This window comes from Pleurodeles waltl, chromosome 2_1, assembly GCF_031143425.1.
Source record: "Pleurodeles waltl isolate 20211129_DDA chromosome 2_1, aPleWal1.hap1.20221129, whole genome shotgun sequence".
NCBI lineage: Eukaryota > Metazoa > Chordata > Amphibia > Caudata > Salamandridae > Pleurodeles > Pleurodeles waltl.
In genome coordinates this window covers 322,663,362-322,685,177 of record NC_090438.1, presented here as the reverse complement: position 1 = coordinate 322,685,177, position 21,816 = coordinate 322,663,362, and the positions used below count along the sequence as shown (strand labels likewise).

Sequence of the window (21,816 nt, the reverse complement as noted above, 5' to 3'; positions counted from 1 at the left end):
ATGCCGTGTCACGTGTGCGGAATTGTAGGTCATTGGAAACGCGAGTGCCCGATGGTGGTGCAGGAAGGTGCAGGTGCAGGTGCAGGTGTTGGTCAGCAAAACAATGATGTCAATGCATTTCAGACAATGAGAGGACCGAAAATGAGAGGTCCAAATCCAAATTTTCAGACCATAAATCAATTGCAGGGATTACAACCTATGCAGCCGCAGCAGATGCAGATGCCTCGTATGCAGATGACGCAAATGCAGCCGATGCAACAGCAGTTACCCATGGTACCTAATCAGCAAATGCAAATACCTTTGGCACCAATGAGTCAGCAGCAAGTGATGGTTCCTCCACAGGTCTCGGGTCAGGTAATGAGTACAAATGGCACCGTACAACAGTTCCCACTACACAGTGAGAGTGGAATAAACAATGTATGGGAGAGTGAAAGCTCAGAAGAAGAAGGAGATTGTGTGCTTGCAGCGTCCTTAGAAGTTGATCAAAAGGGTCCGTACGTAGAGGGAAGAGTAATGGGTCATCGTGTTTCATTCTTGGTGGACACGGGAGCCACACGTTCAACTGTTAAGAGTAGTGAAGTACCAAATTTGCCACTCTCAGGGAGGACGGTTCAAGTGGTGGGAGTAGCAAACAGGCACCTGACAAACCCAATAACAGATCCGGTACCAGTCAGCATCGGTAACTATCAAGGGGTACATCAGTTTGTGATATGTGACTCAAGCCCAATAGCGCTGTTAGGGAGAGACCTATTGTGCAAGCTGGGATGTTCGATCATGTGTTCGAACGAAGGAATAACAATCCAGACAAACAGTGATGGGGAAGAAGAGGATAGTGCAGAGGGGGATGAAATGGAAACGGTTGATGAAGAGTATCCTCTGATTTGTCTTTTCCCGATGATAACTGAAGAAGATATTCCAGCTGAATTACGGGAAACAGTCGGAAAGGAAATGTGGGACATGACAGGGAAAGAGGTGGGATTGATGAAAGGAGTGGAACCAGTGAAAGTGACGGTAAAGCCCAATGCAATCTTTCCCCAGACCCCACAATACCACATGCCACAAGATACCCTCATGAAAGTTGCCCAACTCATTGACGAATTTGTGAAACAAGGGGTACTGAAAGAAGTGTTAAGCAGTCCCTGTAATTCACCGATAATGGGACTAATAAAGCCAAGTGGAAAGGTCCGACTCGTGCAGGACTTGAGGAAAATAAATGACATCATAGTCAAATGCTGCCCAGTAGTACCGAACCCAGCTGTGATAATGTTTCAAATTCCTTGCGATGCCGAATGGTTCTCGGTCATCGATTTGTCACAAGCATTCTTTTCTGTGCCTCTTCATGAGGACAGTCAATTTCTCTTTTGTTTCAAATTCCTAGACAGAGTATACAGTTGGTGTCGAATTCCTCAAGGGTTTTCTGAGTCACCGTCAATCTTCAATCAGATTCTAAAGAAAGACTTGGAAGAGTTAGAGTTGCCATTCGAGTCAACCCTAGTACAGTACATTGACGACTTACTGGTTGCATCAAAGACAGAAAGTGGCTGCACAGCCGATACCATTGCCCTGTTGAACCATTTGGGAAGAAACGGACACAAGGTGTCTCCTTCCAAATTGCAGTTCTGTCAGAAGAAAGTGAAATACTTGGGTCACCAGATAGAGAAAGGGTCACGGAGAATAATGAAGGAAAGGATTACAAGTGTACTTCAGATGAGTCCGCCCAAGATGAGAAAGGAGGTGAGGAAATTCTTGGGAATGGTGGGCTACTGTCGACAGTGGATTCCCAACTTCTCGACTCTAGCGAAGCCTTTACTGAAACTGACCCAGAAGGATGCTTTGGATCAAATTGAGCTGAAAGGAGATGAGATGGATGCTTTTGTTGAATTGAAAGAATGCATGTGTAGGGCTCCAGATTTAGGTATGCCTGATTACACAAAGCCTTTCACATTGTTTTGTCATGAACGTGATGCATGTTCTTTGTCTGTCTTGACTCAAGCCCATGGTGGCGTAAACAGACCAGTAGCGTATTTTTCAGCTACTTTGGATCCGGTCGCAGCAGCACTCCCAGGGTGTTTGCGCGCCATAGCAGCAGTTGGTATCAGCCTCATTCAGAGTGAAGGAATAGTGATGGGACACCCAGTAACAGTCATGGTCCCTCACTCAGTTGAGATACTTCTGACCCGCTCCCGAACACAACACATGACTGGAGCAAGACTCACAAGGTATGAAACGATTATTCTGGGCTCACCGAATGTGCAGCTGAAAAGGTGCACTACGTTGAATCCAGCAACTTTGCTTCCTGGAGAAAATGTCGAAATTGAGAACGCTGAAGACGTCGAGCATGACTGCCTTCAGGTGACTGAATTTTGCACAAAACCCCGACCGGACATTAAGGTACTAAACTTGATGAAAATGACCAAATTCTTTTTGTTGATGGTTCATGTCTAAGAGATGGGATGGGGATTTTGAAAGCAGGATACGCTGTATGCACTGTAACAGGGGTCTTGGAAGCGGGATGGCTTCAAGGAGTCTATTCTGCACAAGTAGCAGAACTTGTAGCGCTCACCAGAGCATGTCAACTGTCTGCATTGATGAAAGTCACCATTTACACTGATAGTCAATACGGGTTTGGGATTGTGCATGACTTTGGACAACTATGGTCACAGAGAGGTTTCCTGACTTCTTCAGGATCCCCAGTGAAAAACGGGGAAAGAATAAGGGAATTGTTACATGCCATTCAAGTACCAGCTGAAGTTGCAGTGGTAAAGTGCAGTGCTCACACGAAAGGACAGGACTATGTTTCTCTGGGAAATGCATATGCAGATCAAGTCGCAAGATTTTGTGCCTTGAACTGTATATTACTGAGAGATGAATGGAACTCAATAAGTGAGCCAGAACTCGAACCAGCTGAAGCATTTGCCTTGAAGGTCGTAGATACAATAGAGGAACTAAAAGCACTACAGAATAATGTCAGGGAGGATGAAAGAGATTCCTGGATTAAATCACAATGTATAAAGAGACAAGACGAGTTATGGGTTTCACATGAGGGAAAATTTGTTTTGCCAAATAGTCTCTTATCACAGCTTGCGCGGTTCTATCATGGGCAAGCTCACCTAGGGAGAGATGCCATGATAAGATTGTTCAAAACTGATTGGTTTAACCCCAGATTTCGTCAAGCTGCAGAAGCAGTTTGCCATCGATGTGTCACTTGCCAGCAGATGAACCCAGGAAAGGGAACAGTTGTGAACGCGAGCCACATTGGTAGGGCAAGCGGGCCTTTTAGTCGTATGCAGATGGACTTCATTGAGATGCCTGTGCATGGAGGTCTGAAATATGTGTTGGTGATTGTGTGCATTTTTAGTCACTGGATTGAGGCATACCCCACACGTAGAAATGACAGCCTTACAGTTGCCAAGCTATTATTGAGAGAGTTGATACCACGTTTCGGATTCCCGATCTCTTTAGAATCAGATAGGGGAAGTCACTTCAACAACGAGGTGATAAAGTTACTTTGCGAAGCGCTGAACATTGAGCAGAAACTGCATTGTAGCTATCGCCCTGAAGCATCAGGACTGGTGGAGCAGATGAATGGTACACTGAAATCAAGAATGGCGAAAATATGTGCATCAACAAATTTGAAATGGCCTGACGCATTACCCTTAGTGCTAATGTCAATGAGAAACACTCCTGATAGAAAGACTGGATTGTCTCCGCACGAAATTCTCATGGGCAGGGCTATGAGACTTCCTGCAGTTCCCGCAAATGCGCTTTTGAATATTACAGATGATATGGTGTTAGACTACTGCAAAGGACTGGCTGACGTGGTTCGCTCTTTCTCTCACCAGGTGGAAGCAACCACCTTGCCACCGATCCAAGGTCCAGGACACGCACTGAAAGCAGGTGACTGGGTCGTGGTGAAGAAGCACGTGAGGAAGTCGTGCCTGGAACCCCGTTGGAAAGGCCCTTTCCAAGTGATCCTGACGACAACTACCGCTGTGAAGTGTGCGGGGGTTCCCAACTGGATTCACGCCAGTCACACAAAGAAGGTGTTGTGTCCCACAGATGAGGAAGTTGAAGCGCTGAAATTGCCAGTGCCTGATAAAACAGTGCCGAGTGCTGAGGCAGAACAAAAGCGAACTGAAAGCGAACAAGCAGCAGCAGGAGAAAAAGAGATATTATTGGAGAACGAAGAGTCCGACTCACTTGGGGAAGACCAAGGAGAAAGTTCAGACAGCGACGAAGAAGCTGCAGGTGACAAAGAGCCTGAAGCAGCTGAGGGTAGCAAAAAGCCTGAAGCAGCTGAAGGTGACAAGGAACCTGAAGCAGCTGAAAGTGATACAGAGCCTGACGAAAGTAACGTTGACGAAGGGCTCGAAAAAGGTGAAAAAGCAGGAGAGCCTGATCAGAGGAGGGCTTTCCCAGAAACAGACGATACAGAAAAAGAAAAAGAGAACGTGATCGATTCCCCTGAAGGAGGGGACAAGGCAGAGCAGAACGAAAAAGTTCAAACTTCTACAGAAAAGGTCGCAGGTCCATCAAATGGACATGGTGCAAAGAGGAGACTAAGTATATCACCAGTAAAACAAAGGTCTGGAGAAGGTTTGAACGACGGAGAAAGGCCAAAAGTAAAAGAGAAAAGAAAAGAAGTGTCTGTCGTGGTACCAACCTCGAGTGAAGAAAAAGACTTGACAAAAGAGGAAAGTACCAGCGAGGCAGAATCGAAAAGAGAAGCAAAATTGAAAAGGAAAAGGATACCGAACAGAAGGTATTCCGGTCCTGAATGGGCATATGCAGTCAATGACGATTGGACTGACGAGTTTGTATCTCTAAGCATTGAGAACGAAGAAGAGGAAGAGATACCAATAGAAAAGAAAAGCTTTATGGACAGTGTTGATTGAAAGGGTGATAAATGATATTGCTTGCTACAATCTAACGTGAAATAAAGAACCAGCTGAGACATTGCTAAACCGGATGAGACATTTGCTAAACCGATAAAGACTGAGTTATTGCCGAATTGAGACAAATGCTGCTAACCGATAAGTGACTTGGCCTCTTGAAGAAGACGGTGTGAACATTGCGCTCGCTCAGCTTTGTAACTGAATTGCTAAATAGTTTCATTTATAAGTGCTTCTAACTCTCTGATTCTATACAGATCATGACGCAAAACAATAGAAAGAAATATTGTAAATATGTGTGTATAGGCTTGGTAGTTACGTGTGTACTAATAATAATGGCAATTGTGCTTGGAATGCATGGAAAGGGTGAGAATGAGAATATTGAGGCTTCTACTATTGCTCCTGTTACTGTCACTGAACTAAACGCATTGAAAAGGCTAGCACTGGATGAGAGACTCTTGCATGAAAGGAAAGAGCTTTCGTATAATGTTTTCTATCGCTTACTAACAGAATATGTTGAGACAATGGATGCGAAAGATTGTTATGTGTGTACCCAGATACCGACATCAGTGAAGGAGGGGGTGACATACCACCACATGCCTCTTACATACGGGATTACATGTAGTATAGTAATGTCTAGGTTTTATGGTCAAACTAACATACAGTATTTTTACTCAAACTATGATGTTACCTTTGCTTATGTTCCTATAATAGCGCAGCTAAGCCAGACTGCAAAAGATTGGGATGCAAAAATTATGAGGGAATTTTTCGAGCCAATGCTACCTTTTGAAACGGCTCACGCTCATAGGGAAAACCTTACCTGCTCACTCTCTGCAGTAGAAATAAGCTTTTTAGATCGCACAGATGATAGAAGGGCTCAAATGAAGGCGAAATTAGAAAAGGAGTTACATAAGAGGACTTCAGTAGATAATTATGATTTTGCTGCAATAAAAACACAAGGGAAAATTGCTTTAGATGCTTGGCATGTAGGGAAGTTTTGTATATATCGAGGTGAATCTTATTATGACAACATTTTTGTAGGGGCGAGTGAGTGTAAACACACGTTTATCTTCAAGGCCAAATGGACATTCATGATGGACGGACTTGACCCTGTCATTCCAGGTGTATATTACATTTGTGGGTATAATGCCTATTATCGTCTTCCAAAGGGATGGTGGGGAAGATGTTATTTGGGTATAGTGTTCCCAAAGGTTTATCAACTGGATGACCTATCGATGATTCAAAAGACATCTGGATCCCATCGTATCCAGAAAAGAGAGACCGCAGCTGCTGTGGTAGGTGATATATTTGGAGCCATGATTCCTTCATTGGGAGTTGTGCTGAATTCCATCAAAATAAGAAAGTTGTCTACTATAGTGGATAACATGTTGACAAAGTTTTCAGGTGCTATAATCCTGATAGATGCTGAACTTGCAGCGGAAAGAGCTATGACTCTTCAAAATAGGCTTGCTTTAGACATTCTTTTAGCAAAGGATGGAGGTGTTTGCAAAATGCTTGGTGCAAGACACTGTTGTACCTATATACCTGACAATAGTGTGAAAATTAAAACTATGCTTGCTAATCTAACAAAAGAAAGTGCAGATTTGAAGGAACTGAAAGAACCAGGAGTGTGGGAGAAGGTTGGAAAAGGACTTGCTTCAGTGGGACATTGGATTGGGGGAATTTGGAATGGAATATTGCTAAAAATAATAGAGGGAATTTTAATAGTAATAATTTGTGTATTTGGAATTTGGGGAATAAAAAGGGGAATAATAATGATTATGGAAAGAATTAAAAGAAGAAAGGAGGAGAAAATTATGAAAAGAATGGCAGAAGAATACAAAGCGCAAACTAGGGGAACTAAAAGGAAAAGGGAACTGACAGAATTTTAATGGAATAAAATTTGTGGGCATAATTTGTGTGATGACAAGTAGTCATCAGAGGAGGGATTGATGAAGCAGAAAATGAAAGTTTTGATTTATTAACGCATAAACGTAGTGTGAAATAATCATGTGTGACATTAACCGAACTAATAAAGATTGTACGGGGACAAAATGTGCCCTCAGAATAGTTTGCCAACATTATACGCGTGCTTTATATATAACGTGGTGTATTAGAATTGCACTAATCTGACATAATCGTAAACGTGTGCTATGATTTGCTTGTTTGAAATGCTTTAGCTTAGCATGACTTTAGCGGAGGCTTTGGCCTAGTGGCCTGGTCTCACGGTTTAGATGTTCGTATTTTTCCAATGTGCTATTAAACGTGTATTTCTGCTTGAAGCTGTACTTTTCCACAGAAACTGTTCACATGCTTATCTTAAAGTTTCGTGCCAGCATGGCATATTTTCTCTTTAATTCAAGGTCGACTTGCAGGTGCGGACAATGGAGGCTCTGAAAGTGAGCTAATTGGTAGACAATGTTGCGATTTGCGTACCCATCTCCAAGGATAATGTATGCTTAAGTAAAAGCTTGAGAACTGTCGTTTTTGATTGGACAATTTGAAGCTAACCTATGAACCCTCCAATGGAGACCCTACTGGATTCGAACTGTTGCCTATAAAACCCAGGTGCACGAGAAGAAAGTGGCCATTATTGGACATCCCGCCATTTTGCAGACTTCGTAGCTATTATGGCCCACTTTGCTGCGACGCCATTTTGAGAGACTTTGATGCTTTCTCTAGTCGAGAGAAAGAGACTTTAATGATTTTTGCCCTAGAGACTTTAACTTTGATTTGTCCCTTTGCATGAAGTAGTAGTCTTAACTTGCCGCCGTGAGGCGATTGCCCCGTTCACCCCTGCCCCTTTGTCCCGTCCCATGCTGATCGAGAAACGGTACCTGTGAGACGAAGACTTCCTTGTATGCTGATCGTAATTGGTAAATATGAAAGGAAACTGTAAAATTGCATTGTGTTTCTTTTAGGTAACCAACTGCTGATTTTTGATAAGATCCCTAGATAGGAGTTTTCTAAATTTATGTTGATAAATTGTTTTTGCATGAAGTCCCACATGCCGATGCTAATTTGAAGTTAGATGAGGATTCCATATATCGCACAATGCAATTTGAGATCTTGTTATGCTGACTAAATGTACGCGATTAGTTCATTACAGATTATCGTATTAGTGCTTTGCATTGCCATTATCGAATGCCTTGTGATTCAAATGCTACATAGATTACACTTGTTTCGACGATATGGACAGCTATTAATGTTCATTTATGTTTATCATTTGGTGTTGAGACACATCTATATCGTGTTAGCTTTGTTAATATAGGGAAATAACTTCACTAACTTTGCAATAAACTGGTGTGGTTATTCCTGACTGAAAGGTCAGGGTTCGCCGAAATGTATTCTGGATTAATCATTAAGTGTTATGTTGATCAAGGTATTGCTTATGTACGTTATTGATTATTGATTTGATGCGACTGATCGATTAAGAGTACAGAGAGTTCCCACTTAGTCAAAAGATTCATCGGCCTAAAGAGCGTCCGAACACAGGTAAATTGTTACTACGGTTCGCTCTATCAGCAGTTAGGGGGTTATTATAAACTTTGGAGGAGGTGTTAATCCGTCCCAAAAGTGACGGTAAAGTGACGGATATACCACCAGCCGTATTACGAGTCCATTATATCCTATGGAACTCGTAATACGGCTGGTGGTATATCCGTCACTTTACCGTCACTTTTGGGACGGATTAACACCTCCTCCAAAGTTGTAATAACCCCCTTAATGTCTGCTGTAGCAATGTATATCTGCCAAACTGCCATTATTTTACAACTTTCTCATTGCAAATGTGAAAAGAACCATATTTTAAGCACATCTGTTCTAAAAAGGTAACGAATTAAGATAGATTCCTCTTAAAGCCTGCTTTGAACGAGCAACGTACGAAGCTCAGCAAGTGATGGAGAGTCTGCTGTGGGCATTGTGGCGTAAGGAAACTTGGAGGGCCCCCCTGCAAAGTACCTAAAGGGGGGCCTCCTCTCCCCTGGAACCAGTCAGGGGCCTGCCGCCCGTGCACATTGTGATGTGCTAAGGGGGCTCTCTGGAGCTCTGGGCCCCGATGCACCGCGGACACCTTTGCTATGACACTGTGTGGGCATGCCCATTTGATACTTCTGAAGAGAGTTGAGAGAGATAAACTCTGTATGGGGCTGCAGCAGAAATCTATCATTTTGAAACTTTAGTTACAAAAAGCTCGGGTAAGTATTCTGTCCAACGAAGCACATTCGTAAAGCAAAGGCGGCTTCTCCGCTTTCACGGAGGACCATTGCCCCCCGCTGGCAGCAGCAGCAGGTGCAAACCTTTAAAAATAAAACTATAATAAACAATGTTTATTATAGTTTTATTTTTAAAAGGGCAGGGCCATGGGGGGACGACAGCCATGGAGGGAACTGCACCCCTAAGTGCGCATGTATGTTTGGCTGGCTAAACACAGATGCACACAGGGCTTTCTCCAACCCTGCACTGTGTTGCCGGGTGGAGAGAGCAGGTAGAGACTTCCACTCTGCCTCTGAGCGCCCAGGCATGGCGCTCCATCCAATCATAATGCTGCTCTGAGCAGCGTCAGAATTGGCCGCAAGGTAGGCTTAGAGCCTGTGCCTGCAGTTCAGCAGAGAGTGGCAGTGCAGTCAAGGTAAGTTGTTTTAAAAAAAAAAAAATTGTTGTGTTCTTCCCTCTGCCCCACCCCTTTGCCCCGCCGCCAGCCACGACTGTCCTAAAGTAGTAACTACATATGCAAGATAGGAGTGAGAAGTGTAGGAATTTTATTCAGATTGCTTTAGAGATCACCGCCAACAGTAGGCTAAAGTTACAGTTTAAATGCTCATGCATGAAGAGTTGCAAATAGAGAACCTGCTTGGTGCAGAAAATGAAAAGAACATTTACTACTTTTCTGGAGAAAAAAAGAATAACACAGACCCTTTTGGGTCATTATCCCCTAATCTCTCTTGAACTTCTGCCTCTAAACCTTTTTTCCACAACTGGGTTGGTCAGTTTCCTGTCTTCAGGATACACTTGGACAATTAAACCATTGCCTAAGAAGAGCCTGCCTGCTGGAGGAACCTGTTCTAAGAAACCAAGGTGCAATGAAACAAAAAAATCGTATGCCTGCCGAATTAACTTGTCCTCAGAAGAATGGGCCAGTGGCTTGAAACCATGAGACTTAGGGGATGATTCTGATATTCAAGCGGGAACCGCCAGAAGACCGTACCGCGGTCGAAAGACCGCAGCGGTCATTCTGGGTTTCCCACTGGGCTGGCGGGCGACCGCCAAAAGGCCGCCCGCCAGCCCAGTGGGAAACAGCCTTCCCACGAGGACGCCGGCTCAGAATTGAGCCGGCGGAGTGGGAAGGTGCGACGGGTGTAGTGGCACCCGTCGCGTATTTCAGTGTCTGCATAGCAGACACTGAAATACTTTGTGGGGCCCTCTTACGGGGGCCCCTGCAGTGACCATGCCATTGGCATGGGCACTGCAGGGGCCCCCAGGGGCCCCGCAGCACCCCCTACCGCCATCCTGTTCCTGGCGGGAGACCCGCCAGGAACAGGATGGCGGTAGGGGGTGTCAGAATCCCCATGGCGGCGGAGCGCGCTCCGCCGCCATGGAGGATTCTCAAGGGCAGCGGAAAGTCGGCGATACACCGCCGACTTTCCGTTTCTGGCCGCGGCTGAACCGCCGCGGTCAGAATGCCCAGCGGTGCACCGCCAGCCTGTTGGCGGTGCTACCGCGGTCATTCGCCCTGGCGGTTTTTACCGCCAGGGTTAGAATGACCCCCTTTATTTGGTCTTCATTCATCCTCAAGTCACTCACAGCACGAATAGGCTCTTCTTTTGAAGTGAAAACATATCTAGCCGTGGCAAATCTGTGACTTGCAGTACTGTTTGTAATTAAGTTACTAGTTGAGGGGGACGAAACCCTACTTGAACAAAAACCACAATCTCTGTCAGGGTGAAACACATGCAAATCCCAAATTTACCTATGCTTAACCCTCTGGTAGTCAGGCTTAACTTAGAGGCAATGTGCGATGTACTTATGCAGCACTTCAAACAGTAATAAAGTGAAAAGACAACACATGAACAATCCAACACAAATTTAGAAAAATATAGTAAAATTGAATACATTATTTGACAATAAAATTACAAACTTTTAAAGATTTAATTGAAAACACTGCATAAAAGCACAAAGTGCCAACTATGGTTATCTAGTCACACCAGACCGGGACAAAGTCACAAGTTGAGGTCAACTACGATGGAGTGCGGGCCGGGTAGAGGGACTCAGCAACAGCCCACTGAACAAAGTAACTGAAAACCTAGTTTGCGGAATGTTGTTGTCGAGGATGCATTCCAAGGCAGTGGTACAGAGGAGCTGCGATGGGAAGTCCTGTGTCATTGCCAATGATGCAGTGACAAGGGGCTTGCAATGCAAAGCCCTGCACTGAAAGTGCACCACGTGCCAGAGGGTTCCAAAGAAGCTGCAGGGAGGCTGCACGGAGTTCTGCATTGCTGTCAATGAGGCTGTCGATGAAGAGCTTGCCATGTGAAGGCCTGCATCACACAGCAGTGGTTTCAGAGGAAATTGCGGGCTCCAATGGGGCTGCAAAAAGCTGCGTTGCGCTGCATCGGTTCTGCTCACAAGACCACAGCTGGGCTGACAGAGCACTTTCATGCCCATTTCCAAGGGCCCAGAACTGGGTTGGCACCACTTAGACGGCAAGGCTCACAGCAGATAGAGTCTAAGTGTTGGGTTCAAGGTAGGTAGAGTCTTTTCTGTCCCTGAGGCTTCCTATCAGGAAGCCAGCCAACTATCCCTTAAAGTCACTCTGGTGGTTCTGGGATCAAGACGCAGATCCAGTTCTTACTGAGGCAGCAGGGCAGGAGGTCCACCTAGTAGCAGACCATCTGGCAGAGCTGCACAGCAGACTTTTTGAGTCTTCCACAGGTCCATGAGTGTACTGAAGAGTTGGGTCTGAGGGTCCAATATTTATAGCTGGAGCCCACTTTGAAGTAGGAGACAGTTCTACAGAAATACCTTTGAAGTCTTTGAAGTTTCCTCCCTCCCCTGTCCTGGTTCCAAGCTGGCTGCATGATCAATTCAGTGGTGACAAGTCATTTGTGTGAAGGCAGGGTACAGCCTATTCAGCAGCACCTGGGTTGTGAATTACTCCGGCCCTCCATCTTGCCAGTTGATTGGCCATTTAGACACACATAACCCCTCTATTGTGTGGCTGTCTGGGAGGAACAAACAAAGTCCAGCTGCCTACTACAACCACTCATGTAACCTAGGAACAGGTTGCAGGCACCAAATGGTTAGTGCAAGTAAATACCAACTTTCTAACATTGGCATTTTCAGAACTGTGACTTGAAATCCAACTTTAGTAATTAGGAGGGCTTTCAATTACAATTCTTTAGATACCAAACTCAACATTCCTACCTTCTCAAATTGAAATGCATCACTTATTAAATGTAAGAAGTTAAGCGAATCTTATCCTACAGGAGAGGTAGGCCATGCAGTAGTGAAAAATGAATATAAAAGTTTTTTTTCTAACAGGACTTGTAAAAGTTAAAAAGTACAAGTTAAAAAGTACAAGTTTCAAATACACTGCACCCTTTCTTATGAACTTTTTAGGGTCTAACCTAGGGGTGAATTATATGTATTAAAAAGAAATGTTTGGGCCTGGCAAAGGGTTTATTTGTCAAATGCAAAAATGGCAGTTTAAAACTGCATACACAGGCTGCAATGGCTGGCCTGAGACATGTTTAAAAAGCTACCTAAGTGGGTAGCACTATCAGTGCTGCAGGCCTGCTAGCAGTATTTAATTTACAGGCCCGGGGTACATGTAGTACCATTTTACTAGGGTTTTACAAGTACATTAAGAATCCCAAATAGATAAAAGCCAATGTTACAATGTTTAAAGGAGAGAGCGAAGGATTTTGGCACTGGTTAGCAGTGGTAAAACATCCAGAGTCCTAAAACCAGCAAAAACGAAGTCAGCAGAAGACAGAAGGCTGGAAGGCATAACCCTGGGGGGAAACCACACCTATGCTGCCAGGTCCCACACAAAGTTTTGCTTGTGTGCTGCAATTGTGCGTATTCAGTTCGTGGTGTTGCCTCCTCTTGCTTACAACATCATTTCCCCCACAGCATGTCACATAAATGTAGCATAAAAAACACAAAAGCAAAGGACACCATTGTCTTTTTTTAGTAAATTAACTAACCCAATCCACTTTACAAAACAAAAGCTGTCCTAGAGAGGACCTTAAACTAAATTGAAGTTGAAGAAATAGATGATTGTTTTTTCTAAATGCCTCGTTATGCACAGCATGGTTTTGAGAAAAGTACACCTCTATTCTGTAAGATGTGCAAATTGTTTTTTTTTCAAACTCACAACTCTCTACAAGTCCTAGCTCATCATTATTAAGTTATTATTTAGTGGCATTAGCAAGGGATCTTTTGTTAAGTGCTTTAGTTACATCTTATCCTGAGAATATACCAATTGTGATGGACACAATGGCCCTGATTACAAGTGTGTCAGTATCTTGTGCTGGGGTACCAGAGGGCTAAATTCCCCAATTGAGGCTGGTATCCCAGCTATTACAAGTTTGTTCCTCAGAACGAGAACCACACAGACCTGAAGTTTCAGATTTCAGATCCTTTTCTGCGTGGCATTCCTAGATTCCAGGGAGAAAACCACTGATATTTTTTGCCAGCTCTGATCAGGCAGATCACAGAAGACAGTAGATGGCAGCAGGTAGGCCTGTGGGAATTGGGGATGATTGGCGGGGGTTTAGGTAGGCATGGGCCCCCTTTGCTGCTGCAGTTGTCAGGCAGGGTAAAGGCTGTAGTCCTACCAGCAGACCACGCCCCTGAATCATGAAAGAGGCGTCTGGGGTTGCCAAGCCCACAATTATCAGGTCTGGACATAGTGAACTCCTACTTCCTGCCCCAGAGATGCTCAGAATTGCAGGTAGCAGAAATCTACACATTGTTATTGCTTCACGTGCAATCCTGCCACACATAATCAGAGCCCTTGAAAGGTATGCTGAATTTTTCCAAAAGTCCATGATTATTACATACCTATATTTTGAAGTTCAACCTTGAAGTATGATGACTTGTTTGAAGTTGGTCCATGGTATGCAGTAAGACACACAAACATGTTAGTATTCACTGTTAGTTTCTGATTTTCAAAACTACATCCCACGTTTATGTCATAAGACTGAATGTAGTCTCCACATGTGACTGCCTCTGGAAAACCTTCGTACCTGTGAAAAAAATCACATTGGTAATGATTGAAAGGAGATAACTACAATATTTTTATCTTAAACTATAGCATTTGAATTTTCATCTAGTCATTGAAAAAATGTAAAGTACATTAAAGGTTAGAAATAAAGGCGTTTTCTAAACGTTTAGATGCCACGCACTTGTATTCAGTTTCTCCGCCCGCACTAATCAATTAACAACTCCATGTACTTAATACTCATATTGCGTCTTAGTGCCAAATGTATTGTAATACCTCACCAGCTTGAAAGTGTTGTTGTCCATTACCCATTCTGGATCTAGCCAGAAATTGTTATATTTATATGGTGTGTTGTGTTGTGTTTGGGGGCCCTTGGTCAACACAAATGGCATCATGACACTATTACAGAATAAACATGAGTATTTAAATGATTAGACAACTGAGTCAACAATTTGAAAAGCGGGTTTTTCAAAACATTGTACGATTTATATGAGCAATTTACCAGCTGATATGAAAATGACCAGCCACACACACTACAATGGATATCATGCAGCAAATCTTCGAAAAAGGCAATGAAGGACTGTAAGGCCTGAAGTTTGTTGTTGCTGGTGTTCTTCCACAACTGACTTTATGTGTACTATGCAGACAGTCTGGATTGTATGCAGTTAGCAGCTGGAACTTTGCCTTATGGCCTATTTTTAGTTCTCCAGCCGCGACCTGCCATGACCACTGTTGTAGATTTTTGATTATGTGGCCCATTTCGATGGTGGACTCTGTTTCGAAGTCCTTGCTCTCTGGGCTTGTTCGTTTTACTTTAAACATTGTATGAGTGAGTCTACTGTGAAGGCACTGCAAGCATATGTGGTGGAAACTCAGGCATATGTGCTTAGAAGCATACTTCTTCAAAGTATGGTGAGAGGCCAATATTTACAAAAGAGAGACCCTAGTGGTGTTTGCACTTTGGCTCACATTGCAGCCCGACATGGCACGCAAGAGCCCAGGCTTATGCTCAGTAATTCAAAGCCTTGCTATTCTGCCAGGAGTGGTTTGCACTGAGACTCGGCAATTAGCTAAGGGGTTGATGTGAACAGGCTTAGAAAGGCCTGCGTGAGTATAGCTGGCATCTTGCATAGAGAGCGGAGCCTTGAAGTCTGCTTGTACGGAGATACCAAACCTCATGTCAAACTTGAAAGAAAGCCTTTGTTAACAGGCAAAAGTCTTACTTCAAGACACCTTTCTTCCGCTTGCTTTTGGCTGACCGCCGCCAAGACTGTTTTACTGAATTTAAATATTGGCTTTCAATAAACCTAGGTGACTGAGGCACATCTTAGTGATGTTTTTAGTTATGATGAAAGCACTTGCGCTTAAACAAGAGGTAAGTTTACCCCTCAAGCCACCTTTAGGTTAAATAAAATTGAATCAAAGTCTCCCTGCTTGTATTTGAAATGTGAAAATATGGTTTGATCGGGCACTGATAGCTGCAGTTGTGAGTGCAGACTTGACATTAAATAATTATTTTAAGTAATCATACTGATACACTAACATGAGAAATGCTTCACATGAAAAAATAAATGTTAACTTGAAAAGTGTGCTTGATTAGTGACCGCCATCAGAGTGAAAGGCCTGCACATATTTTTTTTAATATGTTAACTTAGTGATGAAAAAAAAATATTCTGTCTCTTTAAAAACATGTGCTTTGAAAAATAATATTAGAATAAATGTGAGTAATTCTTTTGTTTTCTGCAGTGCCTTTCGGCAGAACAAGGCCAGAGCTGATGTTGAATGTCTGCCAATGTTCCAAAAATGTTACGTTAATAGAATGATTTCATGCCCACTGTATAACATGTTCTTTGTTTGAACCTCAAACTTGTGTAAAACTTTTATTATTAATGAAATGTATTTCTTTCAACACTTGTTCTCTGAGCTGAGTTTAATCTGTGTTCGTACTAATGGAATGTTTTTCTCTCGAGGGGAAATAACTGATTTGAATGTTTTAGCATTTCTTCCTGACTATCGTCCAGCAGCAAGTGCATTCTGAAATGTGTTGAACAAAAGACCTTCACAAAACAGTGCAGAGAAGACGGTAGAAACAAATAATTAATATTGTTTGTGCTTACACAAAAAGGAAGAGGCAGAGAAACACAGAACATTTAAGGTAATAGTGGAATACTTTCTGATGTGCTAATGTTTTGTGATTGGATGAATTGGGCATATATGCAGTGTTCAGGCAATCACAGAAGTTTAGCAAGTTTAATTTAATGTTTGTGAATCAGACATTGGGGTGCATTATTTTTTTCTCTGGTTGCCAGAGGCTTCACTTCTTATTCTTATGATCTGTCACTTTGACATTTCATGTTTTGCCAGTCAGTCCACGGACATTCTGGTACTTTATTATTTGAATTATTTCCAAGCTCCATTCAATAATGCTGGTGCTTATTTTAGCAGTTAGGCCCCTATTTATAATTTTGATGCAAAAGTCCGATTACGCAGTTTTGCGTCAAAAAGGTTAGCGCTGACTAACGGCTTTTTTTAACACCACACAGGCGTCAAATTTATACTTTGACGCTGGGTGGCGCTACAAAATGTTTAGAGTCATTTTTACCACGTTAACCATTGCGCCTTGTCGTAAGGCAAAATGACGTTAACGGAGGAAAAATGACTCTAATCCGGTTTACGACATGGAAACACGTCGCAAAACAGAAATGCACCTTTTTTGCCTGCGTCAAAAACAGATGCTAACAGAGCAAACAGTGCAAAGGAGCCCCAAAATGGATCTCAGAAGCCAGGAGAGACCCCAGGGAGACCCCATTCAACCAAGAAGTAGCCAGCAGGACACAGACAAGACCCAGGGGAGGGAGAAGAAAAAAGAGGAAGTGTCATTTCAGCGCAGAGGAGCATAAAATACTGGTGAGAGAGATGACAAAGCATCAAAATCAACTCTTCGTCACCTCCAAATTGCCAGTTGGAAGGAGAAAGGCAATGTGGCAGCAGATTGTGGATAAGATCAACAGTGTGGCAGAGGTTAGGAGAACTGTGACTGAGTGCAAGTAACACTGGCATGACTGCAAGAGAAGTACCAAGGAAAAACTGGCACAGAATAGGAAGACAGCACTGCAAACAGGAGGTGGGACTCCAGCAACGCAAGAGGACATGCATGAGATGGAGGAGATGGTTGCAGTGGTCATCCCGGAAGAAATCGTCACAGGGATACAAGAACGGGACAGTGCAGAATATCAGGAAACACCAAAAATGCAGGGTAAGTTGCATGGGGGTAACATATGCATAAATGTCAAGTGCAAGAAGGGGGAGGCACACAGGACTCACACAATGTATGTCAAAGGAGCGCAGAGGGATACAATGCACATTAAGCAAGTTTCACTCAGTGTTGGTAAGACTGCCAGTGCAGTGTACCCATTGCACTTGGCAGTATGAGTCACACGTAGGGATGGCGGCTAGTAATATGTCTGCACATGGTAGCTCTGTGGTGCACTTACTAGACATTATAGATGGATCAAATAGAGTCAGTTCCAGTTGTGGCCTCCATTGGGTGTAACAGGACACACTATAATCAGCCCTGCAAATCAGGCAGTGGAAAGGGCAAAGAGCCAAGGTATGGGACATCCTGCACTGCCCATGCCTAGGGCATGGGCTGTGCATGGGCACCGAGAACCACACCACACCGCTTCACCAACAACAATTTCATGGGGGTTACACCGCCATGCAAAGGCTGGAGGAAATTTGGAAATATACCTGGAGGGTGGTGTTGAACATATCACTGGTCTGCTGTCGTAGGACAGATGCTATAGCCAGTCTGTCAGCTGCTGGCAACCTGCCATGTCCACCTGTGCTGTAAGGGGAAATCAATTACACAGTGGCAGTCAGGTGCCCCTTGGACTGATGCACATAAAATATGAACCTACCTCAGGCCCTGAAGTACAACTCCTCTGAATTGGCAAGGTCTATTGACACATTTACCATCAGGCACTGTCACATACAGAATGATGTACACAGCAGAAATGTCATACCCATATTGCCCATCCCTCGGTTTAACCTTGTGGTTTTGTCACATGAGCTGTACTGCCACCATGCTGCACTCATGTATCATAGTGCAAGGAGGGCTGCATTGAAGGGGAGGACATAGGTGTTTAGTAAGGTAAACAACCTACATCAACAGGAGTTGAATCAGTACTCTGCCAGGTCCATGAGTGTGCTAGCGCGCCTTATCCTTAGTAAGTAAACTTACAAGGAGACGCATGTAGGTCGATGAATCTTTTGGATCGCATAGGGTATCCTAGTCAAGAATAGCGAGTAAAATAAACTTCAACTATCAATCTGATCAACTAAAAATACCATGAACTAATCTAATCAGGAAAACCCACCATGACTCATATGTAAATTAGTTCTGTTTATTCCCTATTAGTTACAACTCTAATCATAAACCTCCTTTTCAACAATATCATGATTTCCAAATTGTTATTAGCAACATAAGCAATGAAATCTCATCACCTTATTAATATGCAATCAACGTTAAACAAAGCAATAGCAATTCATGAGATATCGAATGATTCAGCAATATAAGTCAGTCAGTCTAAGTCACCATAAATCACCCTTGTCAGCCTACCTATCTCCAGGTTAGCATCAGCATGCGGGTCTTCATACTAAAACAATTTAGTCAAAAATCATTAATTTGGAAAATCTATCTAGTAAAGAAAACGTTTAAATCAGCGCAGTTGGTACCTAGAAAGAAAAGCATTTGTTAATCAGTCAGGTTATAGCTACCTATCCAAGATAGATCAGCAACGAGTCAGTCTTCGTCTCCAGGTCATCAGTCATCAATAAGACTCGGGCTCACAGGAAGCAAGCCCAAGTTTCAGCACTTCGGACAGCGTCTCCTGACATCATCAACTCTCGCCTCTTCGTTCTGATTTTTCCTCTCATGTCATGACTTTTTATTAGGGTCCCTCAGTCCGCCCCACAATTTGCCCATTGGTCAACCTTATCAGGGGTTATGACTCTAACCTATAATTTTTGTTTACCACTTGTCTACGTTATTTTGAGAGTCAAGTTCCATTAACATGATTGGTTCTTCTGTCGATGAGAACATCATCCCGTTCTTCAGGTAACAAAATTGTTGCTACCAGCTCTTAGTCTGTAGCTCCATTGTTCAAGTCCTGGGAAAATACATTTCGCCTATTCTGCCCATAATTGTATTAATTTGTTCTGATTGTCTCCTGTCCGCTGGTGAGTTTGCAGATTTTTCTAGTGGCGTTTCATGGTGAACTCTGTGCAGTTCAAGGTCTCTTTTCTCCAGTTCCAGTCTGCGGCAGCTCATCGCCTCTCCACGTTTAAGCAAGCAAGGCCCAGTGCCAACTAGGCCTTTGGCTAAACTAAGAATGTATGGCATTACAAAACATAGATTATATCGTTAATTATGATATATTAATACAAACTTTAAAACATTTCACATTATTCAGTACTGTTACCACAGATGGTGACCACTCCCCGCTGGCACATTTTGCACATTACAGGTTAATTTAATCAAATGTCAAATGTTCTCATTAATCATTATACGCAGTTCATTAGCATATTCTCATATTAGCATAGCTGCTGCAACAAGTGCTATGCAAAGTAGCACACAAACACAAATGACAACATGAGGAGACATCAATGGCAACAAGAGCACAGTGTTGCGAATATGCCATACCTGGGGTGGTGCAAGGCCTCAGCATAGCATGGGTGTATGTGAAACATGTAAGACTGGGACAGGTGAAAATTGCCATGTGTGGCATGAGCACAGCAACACACATTGCAAGGCCTCACCATGCAAATGGATGCAACGGGAGGGAAGAACAAGATAAGAGGCGGTCAAGAAACAATAAGGATAGACAACACACTTAGAAGATGTGATGCTGCCAATAGTGGCAACTGGGCTTCCATTCATGTGACATGCAGGTAGGGCATAGGGCTGTAGACTGCTGATATGATGTACAGGAACAATCCATTGGAGCTAATTGGCGCATCATAGGCCCTAGCACCACTGGAGCGTCACTTTCAGTGACGCTCCTGTGGCGCTAAGCACTGTGTTGTATTCACAATGTAGCGTTAAGCCACTTTTTTTTGGCATTATGTCAACTAGTTAATAGTAGCCACCTGATCATGACTGCGTGGAAGGTGGTGCAATGGGTTTTGCTGAGGGCGTGCCACAGCAACACACGTCAAATTTCGATGCTTCCTCAGAAAAATTGAATATTGTAAACTTGAGGTAGGGCCAAACCTATTACGCCAGCCCTAGGGGTGGCATTAGCAGAGTGCAACAAGGAGGAATACATTTATACTTCCTTAATTTCAGATTTTCCAATGTGTTCTGCATTCTGCAGCATGCACAGGAAGAGCAAAATGCCAGAAATGATTGTTTAGGAGCATGAAGGTGTTCCTTCATGCACATGAACAATCATATGTAAATGACGATTTGGCTTTTCCAAGCGTGCTGCATTCTACAGCTCACACAGAAGTGCCGAAGCACCATTGGTGATTGTTAATGTGCATGAAGGGACACTTTCACGCACATAAACAGTCACACCACTCAACACATACATCCTTGCACGATGGTGCAAGGATGCCTGCTCTGACGCTGGCAGCTGAATCTTGCACCAGCATGGGGGACAACACAAGGGTGTCCAGTAATCACTTACATACAGTGCATTCTTGTGTCACCAAAGTGAAGCAGTGTGGCACTAATTATTATTGCACAGCACTGTGCTGCACCACATTTACATCAACATGGGTCTATTATGACGATGATCCTCAAATATCAAGTCAGTGACGTGACTTGTCAACTGACACAACACAGATAGACTGATTTTACACCATCCCCGTTGCAGAGGGTGATGACTCTCCTGCGGATCTGCCTGTCCTGGAGTACCCGGATGACGTGGATGACCAGCTGGAAACTATCAGCCAAGAGACCCTCCAAAGAGTCCTTGTGAACATGTAGACACCACCTCCAGTCACAAGGAGGAGTATTGAATTAGCAGACATCCTACAGGCCCCACTTAGCACCCCAAGAGTACGACCTGCCGTCACCGACACAGCAGAGGACTCAGAGGACACAAAAACTGCCCTCCCAAATTGGCAGTAGTGTGCCTGAGGACAATAAGGACTCCATGCACCGTGAATTGGTCTTCCTCAGGGCAGACATGGGTGCCTACCACAGGGATGTTGCAGCTATACTTAAAAACCAGCAGCTCCTCCTTGCTGCAGTGATGCCATATGTAGTGCCACAGATGGCAGCTGCCAGGAATTGGGAGTCCACATCTGCAACCACTGAGGTGTGTGTGGCCCCTTATATCTTCCCACTACCACCAACAAGGGTAGAGGAGGCACCACACACATCGGAGGATGAAGATGTGGTACAGATCATCTTCAACCATAGGAGTTCCCGGTAGCACCTGCCCATGCCACGTGGGCAGTGTTTACCTTTGTCCTGTGCTTGACATCATGTCAGTGTTGGCACTCTGACAGATATGCACTCCTCCTCAACACACTGTTGACTCTCCTGCTATGCACTGCTATTATCCCTAACCTTCCATTTGGCAATTTATGTTCTCCTGCACTGAAAGACACTTTACCCAAGCATGTCCCTCAACCCTGGACTTGTGTAGTGTCCCAATTGGATGGATTCCACGAATAGGGTCACAG

The 21,816-nt window shown here is 43.7% G+C and overlaps 1 protein-coding gene across 4 annotated transcripts in view; it reads right to left on the bottom strand.

Moving 5' to 3' along the window:
- Positions 1-21,816, bottom strand: part of IL13RA2 (interleukin 13 receptor subunit alpha 2) — a 623,741-nt gene that overhangs the window by 286,591 nt on the left and 315,334 nt on the right. For all 4 annotated transcript variants that reach the window (XM_069212556.1, XM_069212557.1, XM_069212559.1 and 1 more), the window contains exon 6: positions 13,959-14,143. In XM_069212556.1, coding sequence (XP_069068657.1) covers positions 13,959-14,143 — 185 coding nt within the window. The remainder of the gene's footprint in view (positions 1-13,958; positions 14,144-21,816) is intronic.